General features: G+C 40.3%; 1 protein-coding gene across 1 annotated transcript in view; it reads left to right on the plus strand.

The window, feature by feature from the left end:
* TSPAN5 (tetraspanin 5) overlaps window positions 1-20,332 on the plus strand; it is a 114,968-nt gene that overhangs the window by 84,940 nt on the left and 9,696 nt on the right. The window contains exons 2-4 of the mRNA XM_075201465.1: window positions 3,209-3,259; window positions 13,627-13,773; window positions 19,188-19,358. Of these exons, the coding sequence (XP_075057566.1) occupies window positions 3,209-3,259; window positions 13,627-13,773; window positions 19,188-19,358 (369 nt within the window). The remainder of the gene's footprint in view (window positions 1-3,208; window positions 3,260-13,626; window positions 13,774-19,187; window positions 19,359-20,332) is intronic.

Below are 20,332 nucleotides of genomic sequence, written 5' to 3' on the forward strand. Positions count from 1 at the left end.
CTCTGCAGATAACATGACCATAAATCCCACCCCACAAGCTCGTTGCATAGGTGTAATCCTTGACTCACACTTATCCTTTGTTCCCCACATCAATTCTATATCTAAGTCATGTTACCTACATCTAAAAAACATTTCCAGAATTCGCACATATCTCACACAAGACACTGCAAAAACCTTAATTCATGCACTCATCATCTTCCGCATTGACTATTGCAATTCCCTCCTTACTGGTCTTCCCCAAAACAGACTCAAACCCCTACAATCTATTTTGCACGCAGCGGCAAGATTGATTTTTACTTGCAAATCATTATTCCTCTGCCTAATCACTCTGTATGTCTCTGCACTGGTTGCCTGTTTTCTACCAAATCCAATATAAAATACTTTTACTAACCTACAAGTCCATCAACAAAGTTGCACCAACATACATCTCCTCTCTTGTCTCAAAATATCTCCCAACTTGGCAACTCAGATTTGTACAAGATCTGTGTCTCTCACCCACCCTCATTACATCCTCCCATTCCCGGTTACAGGACTTATTTCGGGCTGCACCCACTCTATGGAATTCTCTCCCTCGCACAATAAGACTCTCCTCTGGTCTAAAAACTTTAAAGCATTCTCTGAAAACCCACCTCTTCAGACAAGCTTATAATATTCCTCAATCACCCTCTTAACCACACTACATTACCCTATTACCACCCATTACACAATTTCGAACAAGACAACTACCCACTGACCAACATTGTTGTGTGACAGGATCATTTAGTTTGAGTCACTTTTACCTTTGCAGTGTGGCTGGATTGAAATGCAAAATTTAGACTTAACCTCATGTATTAAACTCCCATTTTCTCATAGATTGTAAGCTAGGGGCCTTCTCACCTCTGTCTGTTTTACCCAGTTTATTAGTTTACTGTGTTTGTCCCCAATTGTAAAGAGCTACGGAATATGTTGGCGCTATATAAATAAATAAATGATGATGAATAAGACCGAGATCAAAGGCTATCTTCCGGACCCATGGCTGTAAAATATAGGAAACTGTGTCTAATGTGTCCTAATGTTCCCAGCACTAATCATGGAAAAGAAGATAAGAGCAGCAGCAAAGTTAACAGTACATTAGTTTCCAGGATGCTAGTTAATCACAAGTATCACTTTTTGTAAAGGGTTTTTAAGCACACTCTAGGGCAGATTCAATTCACCCACATTAGTCTAGGATTAAGGCAGCGTTACTATTACCTTCAATACATTCATTTTAACGTGGATTTTTACTTGTGGCCCCAAGAGGCGTGAGCAAAATTCAGCATTAAAATTACCGTACTAGCGGTAATACTGCACACTTTTACTTTACGAGCGGTAATAGTGCACAGGCTGCGTTATTCTTAGAATAACGCTGCTGACTTGAATTGGCACTGTTTTGTCATGTGGTTTAATTTTCAGAAAGGTCAGCCTATCACAAGTATTAAATCTCTTGTGAATATCTTTTTAGACCTAAGATGCTACTGCTCCTTTGTGTATTGCATCAAATCTGTTCTTGCTCATAAGAGTTGCCTACACCTAGAATGTCTGGGTGATTCCCAGATTAGGTTGAGATATCATTGACTCCCGAGATAAAAGGCAATTTGCCTGGAAGGGTGTTTACCTGCCTGCAGGGGGCGACCTTTGGCGATAATCGTGTCTTTTAGATCAGCCCATCTCATTGAACACTATGGGGTATATTTACTAAACTGCGGGTTTGAAAAGTGGAGAGGTTGCCTAGGGCAACCAATCAGATTCTAGCTGTCATTTTGTAGAATGCATTAAATAAATGAAAGCTAGAATCTGATTGGTTGCCATTGGCAACATCACCACTTTTACAAACCCGCCGCTTAGTAAATCTAGCCCTAAGTGAGAAGGGGTGGAATGACTATGCATCATCATATGCTTTGCCCCCACTCTATTTCAATATGAGGTATGAAAGTAGGCAAGTATGTTCTAGTGCAATGTATGTACATACTTTATTTCTTATGTAGATTGCAAGTTGTGGATAAGAGTTAAACAAGTTTAACATTGTATTTATTTTATGGCTATATCACACTCTCCCATCTGTCTTGGCTAAATGAGTTTCCAGTAATCGGTCCCTGTCTTGCAGTACAGGCCTGCACATCTGGGAAAAAGTTTTAGAACAATTGCTGTGTTACAGTTGCTTGCACAAAATGAAAACTACAATAGTGTGAAATCTTAAATTATGCAATGATGACATTTGTAGCAATGATCCAATCTGTTAGCATATTTAACAGTCAAGCCAAAAACTATCCCGTTGTTGAAAGAAATAGATTCCAGAAATGAATCCCCATGCTGCTGTGCGTGCCTTTGCAAAATGTTGCCTGATTATACCATTTGTACTTTAATGATCCGAAAATGTATGTCATTGGCTTATGATTCCACTTTACATAACAGTTTAGTTGTATGGTAATGTAATTTATAATTTGCATAAAACCTTTGTCTGATGTAGAATAAAACATATCATTGGTGTTAGCATAATAGTGGAGGTGCTCACTGGGTATATGTGATTTACAGATATCTGTGTTATATCATATACCTGTGTCTTGAATTGACATTTATTTCTAGTGTAGTAACTTAATGTACAATGTTCATAAACAGAAACATGGTAATGTTATCTTTGTAGCATGATACAATATCTCATTGTTATATGTCGCATCTAAGTATATATTATTTAGCCAACAGCTCCGATGTTGGAGCACTTAATATGTAATTGTGGCTGGAATTAATAGTATTGCTATTTTCATTATATAACTTGGTCCTGGTTGCTGTTTTACCTGGCAATGGGCAGAAATTGGCAAGTATTATGATGGCACTAGTTTCGAGCCATGTTGGTTCTATACTTTGTGTATTTGATGTATATTTGATGTATTTGTAAGTCCTGCAATATACATGTTTGCTTCCCTTTCTGATATTTGCTTACAACATTCATCAGCTCATTGCCAGACTGTCGGCATAGACACAAGTCAGTTGCTACGAGTGGCTACAATGTTCAAGACTACATAATAAAAGTAGAAAACGGTCATTCTGTAATGATGTTGTGCTACCAATATCTGTATAAAGCAGAAGTGACACATTTATAAACTGTGATTTGATTGTACCTTGATAATTCACCAGTCTAAATTTGTATTAATTTCTATCATGAAGTAACCCTTTATCTTTTTATCTGTTTCAGTTTTTGGGGATAGCCTTTCTTGGAGTTGGTCTTTGGGCATGGAGTGAAAAGGTATGTTTTTTTTTTTTTAAAAATGCTTTTATAGTAAATGGAAGACAATACCATATATTTACTGTATGTAATATATATCAACTAGATTGATTTTTGAATATAAAGCCTCAGTTACCCTAATTAATTAAATAGAGCCTCCTCTCTGCTAGATGTGGCTTTAGCAACACTCCTGACACATCGGCTCAGCTACATTGTAAAGCGTAGGCCCCGGTACAACATTAGCGAGTACCGGTTCTTTATATTTAATATTTAGTTTGAAGGGTGTTGCTTTACAAATGTTTTGTTCTTTTAATAAAATGTGAGGGTGAACGGGGCTTTAATAAAACTGTAACATGCCTCAGCTGTTCTCTTCAGCAGCATTTCATCTGCTCAGTCTGCCATTGCACTTAGTGCTTATGTGTGTGGAGAAGCTCTTTAAATGGAGTTATTATCGTCACAGAATTTTCCTAGCAGTGGTAAATATATGTAGGAAATACATGCAAACACAAGAAACCTCACTAGCTGTCAGTAGAAACTTTGTTCCCTTAACTCCCTATTATTTTGGGTACAATCTTACATGGAATTATTGTTTCAATGTGTCTGGACATATTTGTCTCTCACTAGAATTTAGGGTTGATTTAAGTAATGTCTTTAAAATAAAAAAATATGAATGCTTTCTTTCAGTGAAAACTAAAGTGATTTTGTCTTTAATGTGCTCATTAATTTCCATGATTCACTTTATAATTACATGTTTGTGCCTCACCAATATTAAATTATTCTATCATGTGGCAGGTATGTCGCATTATTAAAACAGTTGGGAGATAATGGACTACTCTAAACTCCAGTTCAAAAATTGTGGGCTTGCTGAGGTTGTGAACTTCATTTTCTTTCTTCTGCCTTTGTTACTGACAGCACAGAACAGCTTTTGTCTTTTAAAGCACTGTTGTCTTATGGATTGGGGACATGAGGAGCTGGTGGCATATACTCCCACTGTAGTTTCCGCTCTTAATGACTCCTTTCCACTTAACATTCTTCAGTGTGTTGCTGAAAAGGTGCAAGTCCATGTGATTATTGTACAGTTAAAGTATGAAGTCTAATCTGTTTCACTTTTCCATTGATCAGATCCAATCTCATGTCCCCTTATCATAATGACATTTTACAACAGTTTTCTCTGTACACCGTCACTATATCTTGTAATAGCTAAATAAGAAAATACCATATAAAACAATCAGCCTGATTTATTAAGGCAAACAAAGCAAAATAAAAAGGAGTAAATTTGCTCCTGGAAAACCAATGTTATAAAGCAAGTGGTGCTATATTAATTTATTATTTTGTATGTAAGGAAAATACTAGTTGCTTTATTATGTAGCACACAAATACTTGATAGATTTATTTTTACACTGATATTTAAAGTTCTAGATTTCATCTAGAACATGCCCTATCTCATCATCATCACCATTTATTTATATAGCGCCACTGATTCCGCAGCGCTGTACAGAGAACTCATTCACATCAGTCCCTGCCCCATTGGGGCTTACAGTCTAAATTCCCTAACATATACACACACAGACAGACAGAGAGAGAGAGAGACTAGGGTCAATTTTTGCTAGCAGCCAATTAACCTACTAGTATGTTTTTGGAGTGTGGGAGGAAACCGGAGCACCCGGAGGAAACCCACGCAAACACGGGGACAACATACACACTCCACACAGATAAGGCCATGGTTGGGAATTGAACTCATGACCCCAGCGATGTAAGGCAGACATGCTAACCACTTAGCCACCGTGCTGCCCTCAACTATAAATCTGTCCCCACATTTTAAATGTAATCCCCCCCACCCTCCAATACAACATGGTTTTGCCAAGATGCAAATTTACTCCTTTTATTTGCTTTGCTTGCCTTCATGAATCAGGCCCAACGTGTTTAAAACACAGTACACCTTTGAGTCTAATGTACTGTAGACAGATTGTTTTTGTTTGGAATGTGTGTTTAGCTAATATGTATAAACGTGCAGAAATGATAGTACATAGCACTGTACAGTGTTGCATAGTATGGTGGCACTATTTAAATAAACAATATTAAGTAAGTGCGAGATATAAGTTAAGATAGTAAGGTTTTATTAGTCATATTAACTATATCCCAAATATCAAAGATGTGCAGGCCTAATGTCTATTGCTGATAGCAAGTCTTTGTAGCATTAATAGGTGGCATTGCTTCTTTAAGCCCAGGCGTTGAGAGATTGGGAAGCAAGCGTACTACTGGGATAACATGGAAGAGAGCGCAAGGGGACCAATGGGTTAGTTCATTGGAGAAGCAACAAGATCACTGGAGAACATCAAATGAGAAGGAAGAGGATAATACACAAGCAGATGTAGAGTACACTGTGGTGGAATACAGTATTTAAATAGTGGTAGACAGTTTGGGGAGTTATGCAGGGCTGCCAATCCAGCACCAGTATACAAAAATACCCAACAGATTATTAAAATTCAAAGTTTATAGGAAGTTATGAAGGAAAGAGACAATGTTGAAGGATTGAGCTGACTTTGGGGAACAGTGGCGTACAGGGATAGACACTGATGGAGGAGAAAAGGTCGAGAAGTGAATGGAGAAAGAAAATAGGTAGAACCTTATCACTGCCAACACTTAAATGGAAGCATTTAATATAAAAAACACAGAGCATTTACAGATGAGTGTATATGTGTGGTCATATCCTTGGATTGATTTATGTGAAGGAAAACACCACCACTATTTTTTTTTAATTGTATGTGCTCCTAATGAAAACAAATAACTTTACTCACAGTGTCACAAAACACACAGATTCCGTTTCAAAGATCACACATTGAGCAAGTCTTGGGTTACTCCACTTAATTCAGAAGGCCACCAGAATTTTTATACCAAAACAATTAACTTTAAATCAACCACAGGTATCAATACCCAAATGATACACTGTATTTTGCTTAAATAGGGCATTTACTAACTAAGTGCTCTAGTGCATGAATTCCTCAAGAGCACAAAGGCAAAACTTTAATAAATGAAATTTAATATAGCAAAATAACCACAATGCTTGTGGTAACAAAATAGTAATAATATGACACAGAATTAAAATTATGTAAGACAGTTTCTTTAACAATAATAGGGAGAAATACAGAAATAAAATAAAATAAAAAAATCTTGCAAAGCATGTACCTACTTTCCAAACAGTGTTGGTCACCAGGACTATGACAATTTTTGATAACATGCCATGTTTTTTTTAAGCATGCTTCTTCAGCTCCAACTACCCTCCCTTGTGAGTCAGAGAGGCAGTGTATATGCCAAGAAGTGGGAAGTTCACACATAGGTGTGAACCACAATCTATTCAGGAATGTCCAGGAATTCTTATACAGAACAAAAATGTCCTTTGAGCATCATAGTAATACATATGGTTATTTAGGTGTGTGTGTGTGTGTATGTGTATATATATATATATATATATATATATATATATATATATATATATATATATGCACATATACACACACACACATTTATTTATTTCGAATATAAATTATGAACAATATTAATTTGTTTCAGTATATGAAATCATGAAGACTGGACTTATAATGATCACAGCACTGTACCTTTTGAAGCCCCCATTTGGTGCCTGCACATAGCTCTTCATCTTGACATGCTGACTTAATCCTGTCCTGTTCTGTAGTTGGATGCGAATGTTTCAGACACTCCCAGTGACATGAATTGTCTAGCTGTTTACATTCAATTGTGGCAGTACATGTAGAGAGCAGTGCTTTTGCTGGCACGATCTCTGATTGATGAAACATAAAATAACCTATCTTCGTCAAGGACAACCACTTTCGTCGGACATAGGGATTTTCTCTGATTAAATATATAATTAGATAATTATATAAAAATACAAAGACATTATTTAAACTAAAAAATGATTGTAATGAATATTTAATTTTCATTTAGATCAATGAGAAAATAAAACATTAAGCCAGGTATATGAAGCACTGGTAATATAGGGGACTAATAATAAATCTACATCTACATGTCAGTAAACTGATGGAACAAGTTTGCCTAATGAGTTCTTGTATGTTTCACAGCATAAGCAGGATCTAAGCAAAATTATACAATATAAGAGTAACGTCCTTATATTTGTGGCACATTATTAAATATGTCTCCATTTCTTTACCACTATTTGTCCTCACTGTGATGCTCACATTACTTTATTTTCAATGTATTCACAATTCCTTTTCCAAAGCAGACGAGCGATAAGCTTGCATTTACCTTCTAGTCACAGCAGTTACAGCAAATGTTGTTAGAAAGGAAACCTGTGTTTTGTATTTAGTGGAAACCCAAGGAGATACAGTAAGTGACAATTACAGGCCTTGATGTAATTCGTACTGTCTGTCTGGCACCAGGTTGTGTCTATGCAATAAATCATATTTAGCACAGGGAAGCATCTGGGAGCAGTGACCTGGAATAAAATGCATTAGCAACACATCCATGTCAAGGCCTGCTGAATTTTCTGATCAACCTGATGCCGTTTTAAATGTATATCCTTTATAGCGTTATACTGTAACAGTTAGTTTGATGTTTTAGATATGGAGAATAAAATATTGTCTTTAGTTTACTGTGTGCATGTGGTTTTCTGCATGTGTTTGAGAGAAGAGAGGTCCTATATTGTGTAACAAACAGTGTGTAGAAAATGTTTCATGTAGTGCACAACACTATTATTACAGCTGGCAATGACAACACTTAGTGCAGAGCAGTGGAGACATTGCATATGGTCAGAAGCACTGTGCAGGTCTTGAGTACTTTGTTCTAGATGTAAGCGTTTCACAACGTGTGCTGTCTTCCTGTGCGTTCATATCATTAGAACGTCCTGCTTTACACTAATTTTTCTAAAAAAAAAACTTACACACTGGGTCACTCTTAAAGTGAAATATTATTTGGTTACCTAAAACAGAACAGGAGAGATGAAAACAAAAAAAACACAACTAAATACATGAAATGATGAAATTATTATTTCACACTGATCTGGTAATAATTATTATTGTGTTTCTATATTGTGGTTCAGTGGTAGATATATAGTACTCCTTTTGTCAGTCAGAACACCAACCAGACCCAGTATTTAGGAGGCAGAGGTGCTGCAACCCTGCTACCTTCCTAAATACAGGCTTGTGCTGAATGCAGTTTAAATCAGTGACAGCAATTAGATATGTAATTTCATTTAATTACACCTCTTATCATTTAAGTGTAATTTGAGCACACATCAATAATTGCATATAAATGTCTAGCTGTAGGAATTGCGGAGGAGCTTGTTAATAAAAGTGTCTTTGCACCACTTTGCCTTAAATTTTCCTTGTGATCTTAGAACATGCTTCTTTTGAGTCATAACAGGGTCTCTACTTTCCCTAGAGCACAAGTCATTGAAGGAGGTGTTTGATCTGCTTGGGCACAGTTGCTAGAGGGGACTGGTTGCTAACCAGAGTGGGAGAAAATGGTTCTACTGGGAAAAACGAAGTTAGGAGCCGGGAATCTTTGAATCATTATCTGAGATTCAATGTAATTATTTCTGCTCTTGTTTTTTAATTCCACACAGCAGTCTTACTACTGTTTTCAAGTGCATGGTCTTTTTCTTACTCCTTTATGTGGGTTCCAGTGAATTATATATGTTTATAATATTTATTTGGCATTCAGCTAGTATTGCCATTTCAGCCTATTAAAATGACAAGTAGGAAAAATACATAATTTATTGGTTATTTTATTGAGTTGAATGACATCCTGCATGAATACATAATGTTATTATTACTATTATTATCAGCAGCATCATCATCTAGTATTTTTAAAGTGACAACATTTTACAAACACTAAAACACAGTCAACCCCATGTGCATCTTATTTTAATGTGGAGCTATACTATAAATTGTATTATGCTGATTTATGAGGGAATGGCTCTAATACACCTCTCTGCTTTGTTTGCTCATAAAATCATAGCTCTGGGAAAGACCATGTTATATGAATCACTGATGGACATTTAGGAACTCAGAAAATTGTGGATGTTCAATGCCATTTTTCCTCTTTTTGTGACTTCACACACAACTTCACCCGTATTTCCAGATAAGTGGTATGGGTTGGCATGCCAGGATGGCGACGATTATGAAGGGACAATATTTTGTTCCTTATATGAAAATCTGACTGGACTGGGGTGTTCCATGCTGAATATGGGGGATACCACAGTCATGTGCCTCAATTTGGTATTCTATGCAGATAGTCTGATTCTTTTTAGTGAAAAGAGACATTGTAATTAACTTTAAATGGTGGAGTTTGGGCACAGGATCTTACTGAAAGAAACTGATAGACATTTTTTCTTGGACTTGCATCTTAAAAGCCTATTCAGTTAAAGAAAAAAAAATAATAAAAAAGTAACCTTTTTCACCTTACCTGGTATCCTTCTCTGGCGTTGGGTACTAAAATGCGATGCTGGCAACCCCAACAGGAGTAGGTCGTGCTCCTCAATATTCGGTTTGAATATGTCGTGCTGACTCGTGTCGGGGTTGCCAGCATCAGGATTTAGATTACCACTGCTTCTCTGTGCTGTTGAGGATTCCTAGTGAAAATAGGCCCTCACAATAGAGAACACAGTGTGCAGTGCTTGAGGTAGAGGTCCTGCCATAATGTTTCTCTGCAATCTTCTCAGCAAATTGGGTCCCTCTTGGAGGAGGCCAGAAATTAACCCACAAACTGGTTTGTTCCAAGAGCTCTAGACTACTCTGGATGTAAAACATGGTCCCCTATCCCTTTCCTTCTGCTATTTTCACTAGTAGAATTTGACCCCAAGCATTCCAAATTGTAACCCAATCACACCACCCAGCAGAGTGAATTCATAGTAGTCTATCCCTATAGATTACGTCTCCAATCTGGATTACTGGTGTTTCTATCCAAGGGATTCTCTCCACCCTTGTCTTGCAGCTCACCAATAGTCCTTCTTCTGTAGTCTTCTGTCAGTGGTCTATGCTCTGGAGATAGGTGTTTAGCATGGTGCTGTCACTGGTGGAAAGGATTGTCTATACCATGTGATTGACTGGATTTAGGACATAGGCAGTGCACATTGTTAACACCTTTTTTTTTTCTAAACAAAACAAAGTTGCAATTTGTAGATTTTGACTGACATCTAACCAGAGGAAGGATTCACCCTCCATTTACTCTAGCACAGCTAGGGGGGAATTCAATTCCCCCCGAAGCACCACCGCATTATAGATATTACCGTTATTACGGTAATATTAACCTGGCTTTCTGCTCGCAGCACAGGGAGCTGCAAGCAGGGAGCTGCAAGCAGAAAGCTGGCGTTAGAACTACCGTAATAACGGTAATAGTTTTAGCGCGGCGGTACTTCGGGGGGAATTGAATTTCCTCCCTAGTATCTCTATATTGTGGATAAATCTTGGAAGGAGCAACATTTTTGTTAATTTTTTTTTTCTTATTGCTTTCAGTTGATTTTTATCAGTTTAAAATGACTAATTGGTAGTATAATCGGTTGCACTGTTTTTCCTGTACTCTAGCAATTTTCTGTTGAACATTTTCAAAAACTAGCCATAGATTGCCAACACTTTAGCTTTGCACTGTTTTTTCTTTTAATATAAATATCCTTACACACTGTACTCTTGCCTCTATATCACTGTACATTGTCCAGGTCTCCGTATATCCACACCAAGCTTGGATATCAGTGCTGGATAACGGGTTGGGTACGGCTCCACGATGACGAGAAATCCGACACAGAGAAGACCTACAAGAAATAAACGATTTCATGAACAAACAACAGTAATATTGACAGACTTACCTGAAAAACGACTCTCCAGATATCCGATGTCAGCAGACGGCAGACAGGACCTCTGTCCGAATGGACGGCTCTCCGGCAGTAGTGTCTGATGTCAGTGCGACCTGAATGAATTTTAATTTAAAGCGGCAGTGTCCGGACCACGCAGGTTACCTGTTTAAACAGTTAACCTGCGTCGGACACTACTGCCAGAGAGCTGTCCATTCGGATTGAGGTCCTTCTGAATGGACAATAATGCTGTCGTTTTTTCATGAAATCGTTTTTTTCTTGTAGGTGTTCTGTGTTGGATTTCTTGTCATCGTGGAAGCGATTACCACCGGAAGTAACACCCCTAGGTTTGATGTTATGTTATCGTCATCATTTATATAGCACCACTAATTCCGTAGCGCTATACAGAGAATATTTGTCCCTCACATCAGTGCCCCATTGGAGCTTACAGTCTAAACTCCCTAACACACACAAACAGACAGAAACACAGACTAGATTCGATTTAATAGCAGCCAATTATCCTACTAGTGTGTTTTTAGGAGTGTGGGAAAAAAACAGAGCACCTGGAGGAAACCCACGCAAACACGGGGAAAACATACAAACTGCACACAGATAAAGTCACGGTCAGGAATCTAACTTATGACCCTAATGTTAAGAGGCAGAAGTGCTAACCACTAAGCCACCATGCTGCCATATGTTTCATTAAGCCACCCTCTTAGTACATGCTGCCCCCTTCCCTCTCTGCTTCATGTTATCCAGAAACTCCATTATCAGCCAGCCATAGACCTCTCCTGCTTATAAACAGTCACCCCATTATGGGCCCCTTACACTGTATCAACAATTACCCTACTGTGGCAGCCTTAAACACACAGCCTATTGAATTAGATAGGGGATTTACTGGTGGGATCCAAATGTCAGAGGGTCTAGTCATTTAGCAGTATCACAGTTAATCTGTTTTTGTTGCAGATGAGATCTACAGCAGAAAGACCACTCTTTGTTGTTCTAGTTTATTGGGGGGTTTTGCCAGTAGTCAAACAGAAGTTACACATGCATTTCTTTTATCCCCACCTTGTTTGCTGGGCCTTTTCTTAGTATGGGGCTTGTTCTCCTTACAGAGGAAGCTCTGGACAAACCTGTTCCTATAAACGAAGGTGTTGCAAAGCTAAAGATATTTCTCCTGTTGCAGTTTTTTTTTATGTGCTTATGTATTTATGGAGGTGTCGGAATTGCAGACTTTTTTTTTTTTTTTTTAAGGCGTTCAATACAGAATATAGCTTTGGCTCACTGTACTTTTCTCAATTTAGAAGGCAGAGGAATTAATGAAGTGTGAGTGAAAGATATGGATACTTAGAAATTTGTACACTCAGCATTAACTTTTCACTGCACATGGATATATTCAGGAGTCTATAACTGGTAGAGAGGATTTCAGCACATAAAATGGTTACTTAAATGATGTTTTTTGCATCTAGTCCAGTTTACTCTTGACTCATAAAAGGGCAGTTTAATCCAAAATGTTTGTGTTTTTAGTTTTTCTTTTTCTTTTCATCTTTCAAACCTGTCATTGCACGTAATCCTTACATACACTAGAATTATTGTGCTTTTCAAGAAGGGAGAGAAGATGCTAGCATTTGAACTCAATTTCCAGTAACTCATTGCTTTTGTGTTGGTGCACCAACAGGCAGTGTTTGCAGAGTACTCAATACAGGCATAGGGCACTTAAAGTACCCAACATGATCTAACAACTTGAATAATCATATTACAATTCATTTGTATGGTAAATACCATTAATACATGTATAATTATTAATGTATTAAGAATAGGACAGATGCTAAGAATTACAACTGGGAACCAAAAGAGGTGAAATGGCACTGGGTGCTCGGTTTGTCTTGGTCAAAGAAAGGCACCTCTATGCCTAAATATAAGTTAAGCTCCTAATCACAAAATAATTATACCTATGTAGAAGTTCCCATACTTAGAGATGAGCAGCATTTTCAAAATTGTTCTGCAAAATTGTAGTGTCATTCTGCATTTGGTCATGACATTTAGCATGTTTTACTAGCAGAACCTGGCCTCGAGCATTCTCAATACTACCCCAAACACACCACACACCAAAATAAATTGATAGAAGCCATCCCAGCCTTATTCATTGACTGTATATTCTGTGTCATGTGGACTTACAAGTACAGTGCAAAAAAATAGAAAATAAATGTTTCCCACACACTATCAGAACAATAAGGGTTCTATGCTCGCCATGGTCATTGAATTGGCTCTATTCACAACTTTCCAAGTTTTGCAGTTTACTTTCAAACTTCTCCCTGGTGACAGCCGCCAGGGAATCAATAGATGTCATTGGGGGTAACATAACCATGAGATACTTGTGGTCTTACTTGGCATGAGACCTTTGACATTCTGCGTGTGTGGAGAAAGATGGGAAATTATCAATTTGGGAAGAGCTTTTCTTTAAAATCTGTTATTGGATTCCTTGGATATTTAGTAACTATAATGTATGTATAATACATGTATTTGTTATGTGTGTACATATCATATGTCTTCTCTTCCTCTTCAGGGTGTGCTCTCCAACATCTCCTCCATTACTGACCTTGGTGGATTTGATCCTGTGTGGCTGTTTTTGGTAGTGGGAGGGGTAATGTTCATCCTGGGCTTTGCTGGATGCATTGGAGCTCTTCGGGAAAACACATTTCTCCTGAAATTTGTAAGTATAATGTAGCAGCACTCTTGTACATAGGGAGAACTGAGCATAAAGATGAGCTGCACCAAAACACAATGATGGTCATTACCTTCAGGGTGTGCCAATTCTAAATACATTATAACACCATAATACATTTAATAAAGGAAGAATATGTAAGTTCTACTATTTCTTATAATTGTTACCCTTCTTCAGTATACTGTTTTCTACCCTAGCAGTCTGCAGTTCTATTGCTGTCTATGGAAAACATTTTCAGCTGGCACAGTTTTCAATAGGTAGAAAATAAGTGAAAAAAATAGTAGTCTTCAAAAGTAGATTATCAAATATTTGTTATTACAGTAAAAACACCTAGCTGTAGAACAGTTTGTCACATAAAAATCACTAGTCAAAAAAAACAAAAGGGATTTTCTCAAATGTGAAACAATATAGTCTTTATTACCAAAGAAAACTCTAGGGGGGATATTCAGTTAAGCCACAAACATCGTAGCTTATTTTGTTATTACAGTACCGCAACATTGCTGATTTCTCTTCGCAACCCTGTGGGGTGCTTTCGGAAATCCGCGGTGTTGTGGTAACACGGGGTGCTTTGGCATCCATTCCAGAGGCAGTTCGAATTTAATTGAATATACCCCTAGGCAAGTGGTTCCCAAACTTTTGCAGTTCGCGGCACCCTTTAGAGTCTCCAAATTTTTTCAAGGCACCCCTCCAATATAATTATTGAGCAGTCCTGTTTTAGAAGTAGTTGGGTCAAAAAATTGTAATAAGTATTTAGGTCAGGACAGAAATACTTATTTAGTTGTATGCAATAATGCCCCCTCTGCATCCAGACACTTTGCCCCCTCTGCATCCAGACACTTTGCCCTCTCTGCATCCAGACACTTTGCCCCCTCTGCATCCAGACACTTTGCCCCCTCTGCATCCAGACACTTTGCCCCCTCTGCATCCAGACACTTTGCCCCCTCTGCATCCAGACACTTTGCCCCCTCTGCATCCAGACACTTTGCCCCCTCTGCATCCAGACACTTTGCCCCCTCTGCATCCAGACACTTTGCCCCCTCTGCATCCAGACACTTTGCCCCCTCTGCATCCAGACACTTTGCCCCCTCTGCATCCAGACACTTTGCCCCCTCTGCATCCAGACACTTTGCCCCCTCTGCATCCAGACACTTTGCCCCCTCTGCATCCAGACACTTTGCCCCCTCTGCATCCAGACACTTTGCCCCCTCTGCATCCAGACACTTTGCCCCCTCTGCATCCAGACACTTTGCCCCCTCTGCATCCAGACACTTTGCCCCCTCTGCATCCAGACACTTTGCCCCCTCTGCATCCAGACACTTTGCCCCCTCTGCATCCAGACACACTGCCCCCTCTGCATCCAGACACACTGCCCCCTCTGCATCCAGACACACTGCCCCCTCTGCATCCAGACACACTGCCCCCTCTGCATCCAGACACACTGCCCCCTCTGCATCCAGACACACTGCCCCCTCTGCATCCAGACACACTGCCCCCTCTGCATCCAGACACACTGCCCCCTCTGCATCCAGACACACTGCCCCCTCTGCATCCAGACACACTGCCCCCTCTGCATCCAGACACACTGCCCCCTCTGCATCCAGACACACTGCCCCCTCTGCATCCAGACACACTGCCCCCTCTGCATCCAGACACACTGCCCCCTCTGCATCCAGACACACTGCCCCCTCTGCATCCAGACACACTGCCCCCTCTGCATCCAGACACACTGCCCCCTCTGCATCCAGACACACTGCCCCCTCTGCATCCAGACACACTGCCCCCTCTGCATCCAGACACACTGCCCCCTCTGCATCCAGACACACTGCCCCCTCTGCATCCAGACACACTGCCCCCTCTGCATCCAGACACACTGCCCCCTCTGCATCCAGACACACTGCCCCCTCTGCATCCAGACACTCTGCCCCCTCTGCATCCAGACACTCTGCCCCCTCTGCATCCAGACACACTGTCCCCTCTGCATCCAGACACTCTGCCCCCTCTCAGGCTGTCACTCTCCTGCTGTCACCCTCCTCTGCCCTGCTGTCGCTTTCCTCTGCCCCGCTGTGGCTTTCCTCTGCCCCGCTGTCGCTCTCCTCTGCCTCTCCTCTGCCTCTCCTCTGCCTCTCCTCTGCCCCTCCTCTGCCCCTCCTCTGCCCCGCTGTCACTCTCCTGCTGTCACCCTCCACTGCCTCTCCTCTGCCCCGCTGTCACTCTCCTGCTGTCACCCTCCACTGCCTCTCCTCTGCCCCGCTGTCACTCTCCTGCTGTCACCCTCCTCTGCCTCTCCTCTGCCCCGCTGTCACTCTCCTCTGCCTCTCCTCTGCCCCGCTGTCACTCTCCTGCTGTCACCCTCCTCTGCCTCTCCTCTGCCCCGCTCTCACACTCCTCTGCCTCTCCTCTGCCCCGCTGTCACTCTCCTGCTGTCACCCTCCTCTGCCTCTCCTCTGCCCCGCTGTCACCCTCCTCTGCCTCTCCTCTGCCCCGCTGTCACTCTCCTGCTGTCACCCTCCTCTGCCTCTCCTCTGCCCCGCTGTCACTCTCCTGCTGTCACCCTTCTCTGCCCCGCTGTCACTCTCCTGCTGTCACCCTCATCTGCCTCTCCTCTGCCCCGCTGTCACACTCCTGCTGTCACTCTCCTCTGCCCCGCTGTCACTCTCCTGCTGTCACCCTCCTCTGCCTCTCCTCTGCCCCGCTGTCACTCTCCTGCTGTCACCCTCCTCTGCCTCTTCTCTGCCCCGCTGTCACGATCCCTCTAACTCCTCTGCTGCGGGCCAGCCATATAAAAAAAAAAAAGAAAGAACACAGTAACTTACCAATCCGCCGGGCGCCGGGACCCAGCAGCCTCCTCTCTCCCGCAGCAGCTGTCACTGAATATCGACGTCAGTGACAGCTGCTGCGGGAGAGAGGAGTCTACTGGGTCCCGGCGTTTGGCGGATTGGTAAGTTACTGTGTTCTTTCTTTCTTTTTTTTATATGGCTGGCCCGCAGCACCTTAGTGACAGCGCCGCGGCACCCCTGGGAGCCGTGGCGCACAGTTTGGGAACCGCCGCCCTAGGCATTACCTCCCTATTGACATACTCTGCGTTATGTGTGGATGTCTTCCATACGGCTGTGTTTATAATGGTGTTAAAGATTAGCCTTTAAATACTTAGAGGTAAGTAATTAAAGGGGTTCTTCTTATTTCTAAAAAAAAAAATTAATATAAGACATTGAGGGACATATTCAATTAAGACAGCAGATTGTGACTGCACACATAAATTACCAGTACGTTACCGCAACATCTTGGATTTCCCTTCGCAACCCTATGGGGTGCAAAGGGAAATCCGCGATGTTGCAGTAACGGGAAGTGTGCAGCCACACGTAACCGCAATCTGTAGTCTTAGATTTTAAATGTTTTGGGACATATTCAGTTAGGTTATTTCAATTGAACCTGATGCATCACAACTAAATCTCCTTCTGACAAAACTGACATATTTTTGATTTTGTGCTGCAACAGGCTCATAACACTCTACCCTTATCTGCCTATTGTCCTTTTCTAAATTGTGCGTGCTCACAAATCTTCCATATTCTCACACACAAACAAATGCGAATTGGAAAAACAGGCACAATTGCATCACAAAAGTATAGCATTCTTAGTGGAGTGTATATTCAGAACAAATAATAATAATATAGGTACATTTATTCAGTGTCTCTAGAAAACACCCATATTCTCAGAACAATGTTTCAATAAGCCTCAAGAGACCAAGTGGAAATAGAATATCCTGACGTGGCACGATGGTGAAAGTGAACTTTAGCTAATGCATTAAAAGGTCCAGGACAAAGGTTTTAGTTACATGTGTCACTACACAACCCAACAAACACATGCACTTGTTTTATCCATTGCAAATTGTTTAGATCATCTGTTTGTAAAACCACGATGAGTAGTCCTTAATAATCGTTCTTCTGGATCTTAGTACTCGATGAGCAACTAACCATTTTGCTTCCTCTAGCAAAAAAAATTAAATAGCACTATTTCTTGTGCCAATCACATTCAGGTTTATCCTGTCATTCTGCCCAAGTGTTGAAGATATAATAAATTAAATATGTGCAACAATAAAAACATTTTATATATGATACTTTGATTCATTAAATATGCCTACACAGTTATCGTGTTTGTATAATATTTTACATTTATTTATGGTCATTTACATTGATAAATGGAACATTTTAGTTCATATACCTGTGTTTTCAATTGCTACTACATATGCTTTTGGACACATAGCAAACACTGTTTGGCTCAGGGGCGGGCTGGGCCGGGAGGCATCGGGCCCCCGGGCCGCTCAGAATCACTGATGTTAGGGCCGGCCGGCCGCCCCTCAGATTCAAAATCGCAGATTTTTACCGGCTGCCGCATCTCATGACACGGGATGCGGCCACGTCAGCGCACAGGCGGCCGCATCACATGACACTCGATGCGGCTGCGTCATCAATGACGCGGCCGCATCCCGTGCCATGTGATGCGGCCGCCTGTGCGCCCCCCGGGCTGAAATTGCCAGCCCGCGCCTGGTTTGGCTGATGCAGAGTGGGTACTATGCTAGTTTGTGTAGCTTATCGTGTGTGAAATTTATCAACACATGACCTGTAAAGTGTCATTACCCCTATGCAGATTTGCATGATTCTGACAATTACACCCACTTGTGCCAGTAGACAAGGGTTTGGGAAGAGAAAAGGGCGTTCAATGTAGGTTGAATATAGTAAGGACATGTTTATGTCCTGTTCTACATCTATTGGCATTTGCATAAACACATATACAAAAAGTGATATTATTTACAGGTTGTCAAATGCAGGTGGAAACAGCAGATGATGACAGCTGCAATTAATAGTGAACTGCTTGTGATTGGCTGTTTGTGAATGCTCTGATAAGGCTGATTGGTGCTTTCTCTGTTGCACATACATATATTATGATTTTGTGTGTGTGTTTAAGCATTTTTTTCTTCATGTATGTGAGACAGGGAGTTATATCAACTGTATTAAAGAGGTTTTAATGATACCTAATAGCAAATACATATTATGCAAACTAAACAAATGTTTATAAAAATGAGTTTACATGTATGTGACATATGCATGGTGTAAACCGGGGCGCAAATGCTACATGTCTTGCAGCTTTGCATATGCCTACAATTTATGCCTGTGATTAGGGGTGCAATTGCTTCCAACTCTGCATCATTATTGTGAACACAGATTAGTGTTTGTTCTTCGTAAAACTAACAGATTATTTCGAGTGCAACAAAAAAATACACTAAAGTTGCTGCAATATAGGCAGAGTGATGTAAGGTTGTACAAATCAGTGTTGTGTAGCACATAGTAACAATAAGTACAGATGCACGCAGTACATGGATGTAACTCTGGTTGGTTTGTTTACAGTTTTCGGTGTTCTTGGGAATTATTTTCTTCTTGGAGCTCACAGCTGGCGTCTTGGCATTTGTCTTTAAAGACTGGATTAAGGATCAGCTGTATATCTTCATCAACAGCAACATCAAAGCGTACAGAGACGACATTGACCTGCAGAATCTCATTGACTTCACACAAGAATACGTATGTATAAGTCACATGTGCAGTTATTTTTATAACAACTGTTAAGTCATACAAATAAAAACAAACCATAACACATAAAATTGGTGTTTGATCCTGATGCAGATATGGCTGCAGAAATGACATATGCAGGTTACTTAGCATGATTTCTGGCTCTGGAGATTGTCTCAAAATCCTTTAATGTCAGAAACAAAACTACACTTTTATCACCATTGCAAAACGCAACGATAAGACTGGCATATTTTAAATAGCTTACATCCTTCCTAGCAGCTGGGATATCTATTATTCAAGCCAAATGACTGGGCAGCCTTACAGTGGTAAAAAGCAGTGAATGGATTAATCTACACAAATATATTGAAAATCAACATTTTTTTCTGAGAACAGGACAGTGTTGACGACCAAAAAGCATTGGTAAATCCTGTAGGAGCTGCAAAGATGTAAACTGATGAAGATATAGACTGCTATGGCGATATAGATTAGATGGCATCTTAATGTAATCATTTCAGTTTAGGGTTTACATTCAGTAAATGTAAAATGTGGGGAGACAGAGTTTTATTTTTCTGCATATTTTAACATATTAATATCAGTGGAATGAGGGGGATTTTTGTAGAATGTATATGTGTGAATAGGTCCCTCTGCCTGCATCAAATAGATAAAGAGGGTCCTGTGTGGCAAGTGTTTGGGAAAGACCAAAAAGAGACCAAACCTGAAGATATTGCCCAAGTTATTAGTGGAGTGCAAACGTTATATTTAAAGAACAAAGGGCCTTGAATTTGAAACCACCACAAAGATAAAATACAGATGAGCAATATTTTCTGTTCCATCTTGTACAGTATTCACCCTATAAAAAACATTTGGCCATAAACAATTGAAATCGTCTCCTGCGAAATCTGTCCTTAAGTATTCCTAGTTTTGTCTGACTACTAAACAGCAGAATTGGTCATCTACACTCTATTCATATACTATAAATTCTGTGA

Source organism: Mixophyes fleayi, chromosome 1, assembly GCF_038048845.1.
Source record: "Mixophyes fleayi isolate aMixFle1 chromosome 1, aMixFle1.hap1, whole genome shotgun sequence".
In the NCBI taxonomy this organism is placed as follows: domain Eukaryota; kingdom Metazoa; phylum Chordata; class Amphibia; order Anura; family Limnodynastidae; genus Mixophyes; species Mixophyes fleayi.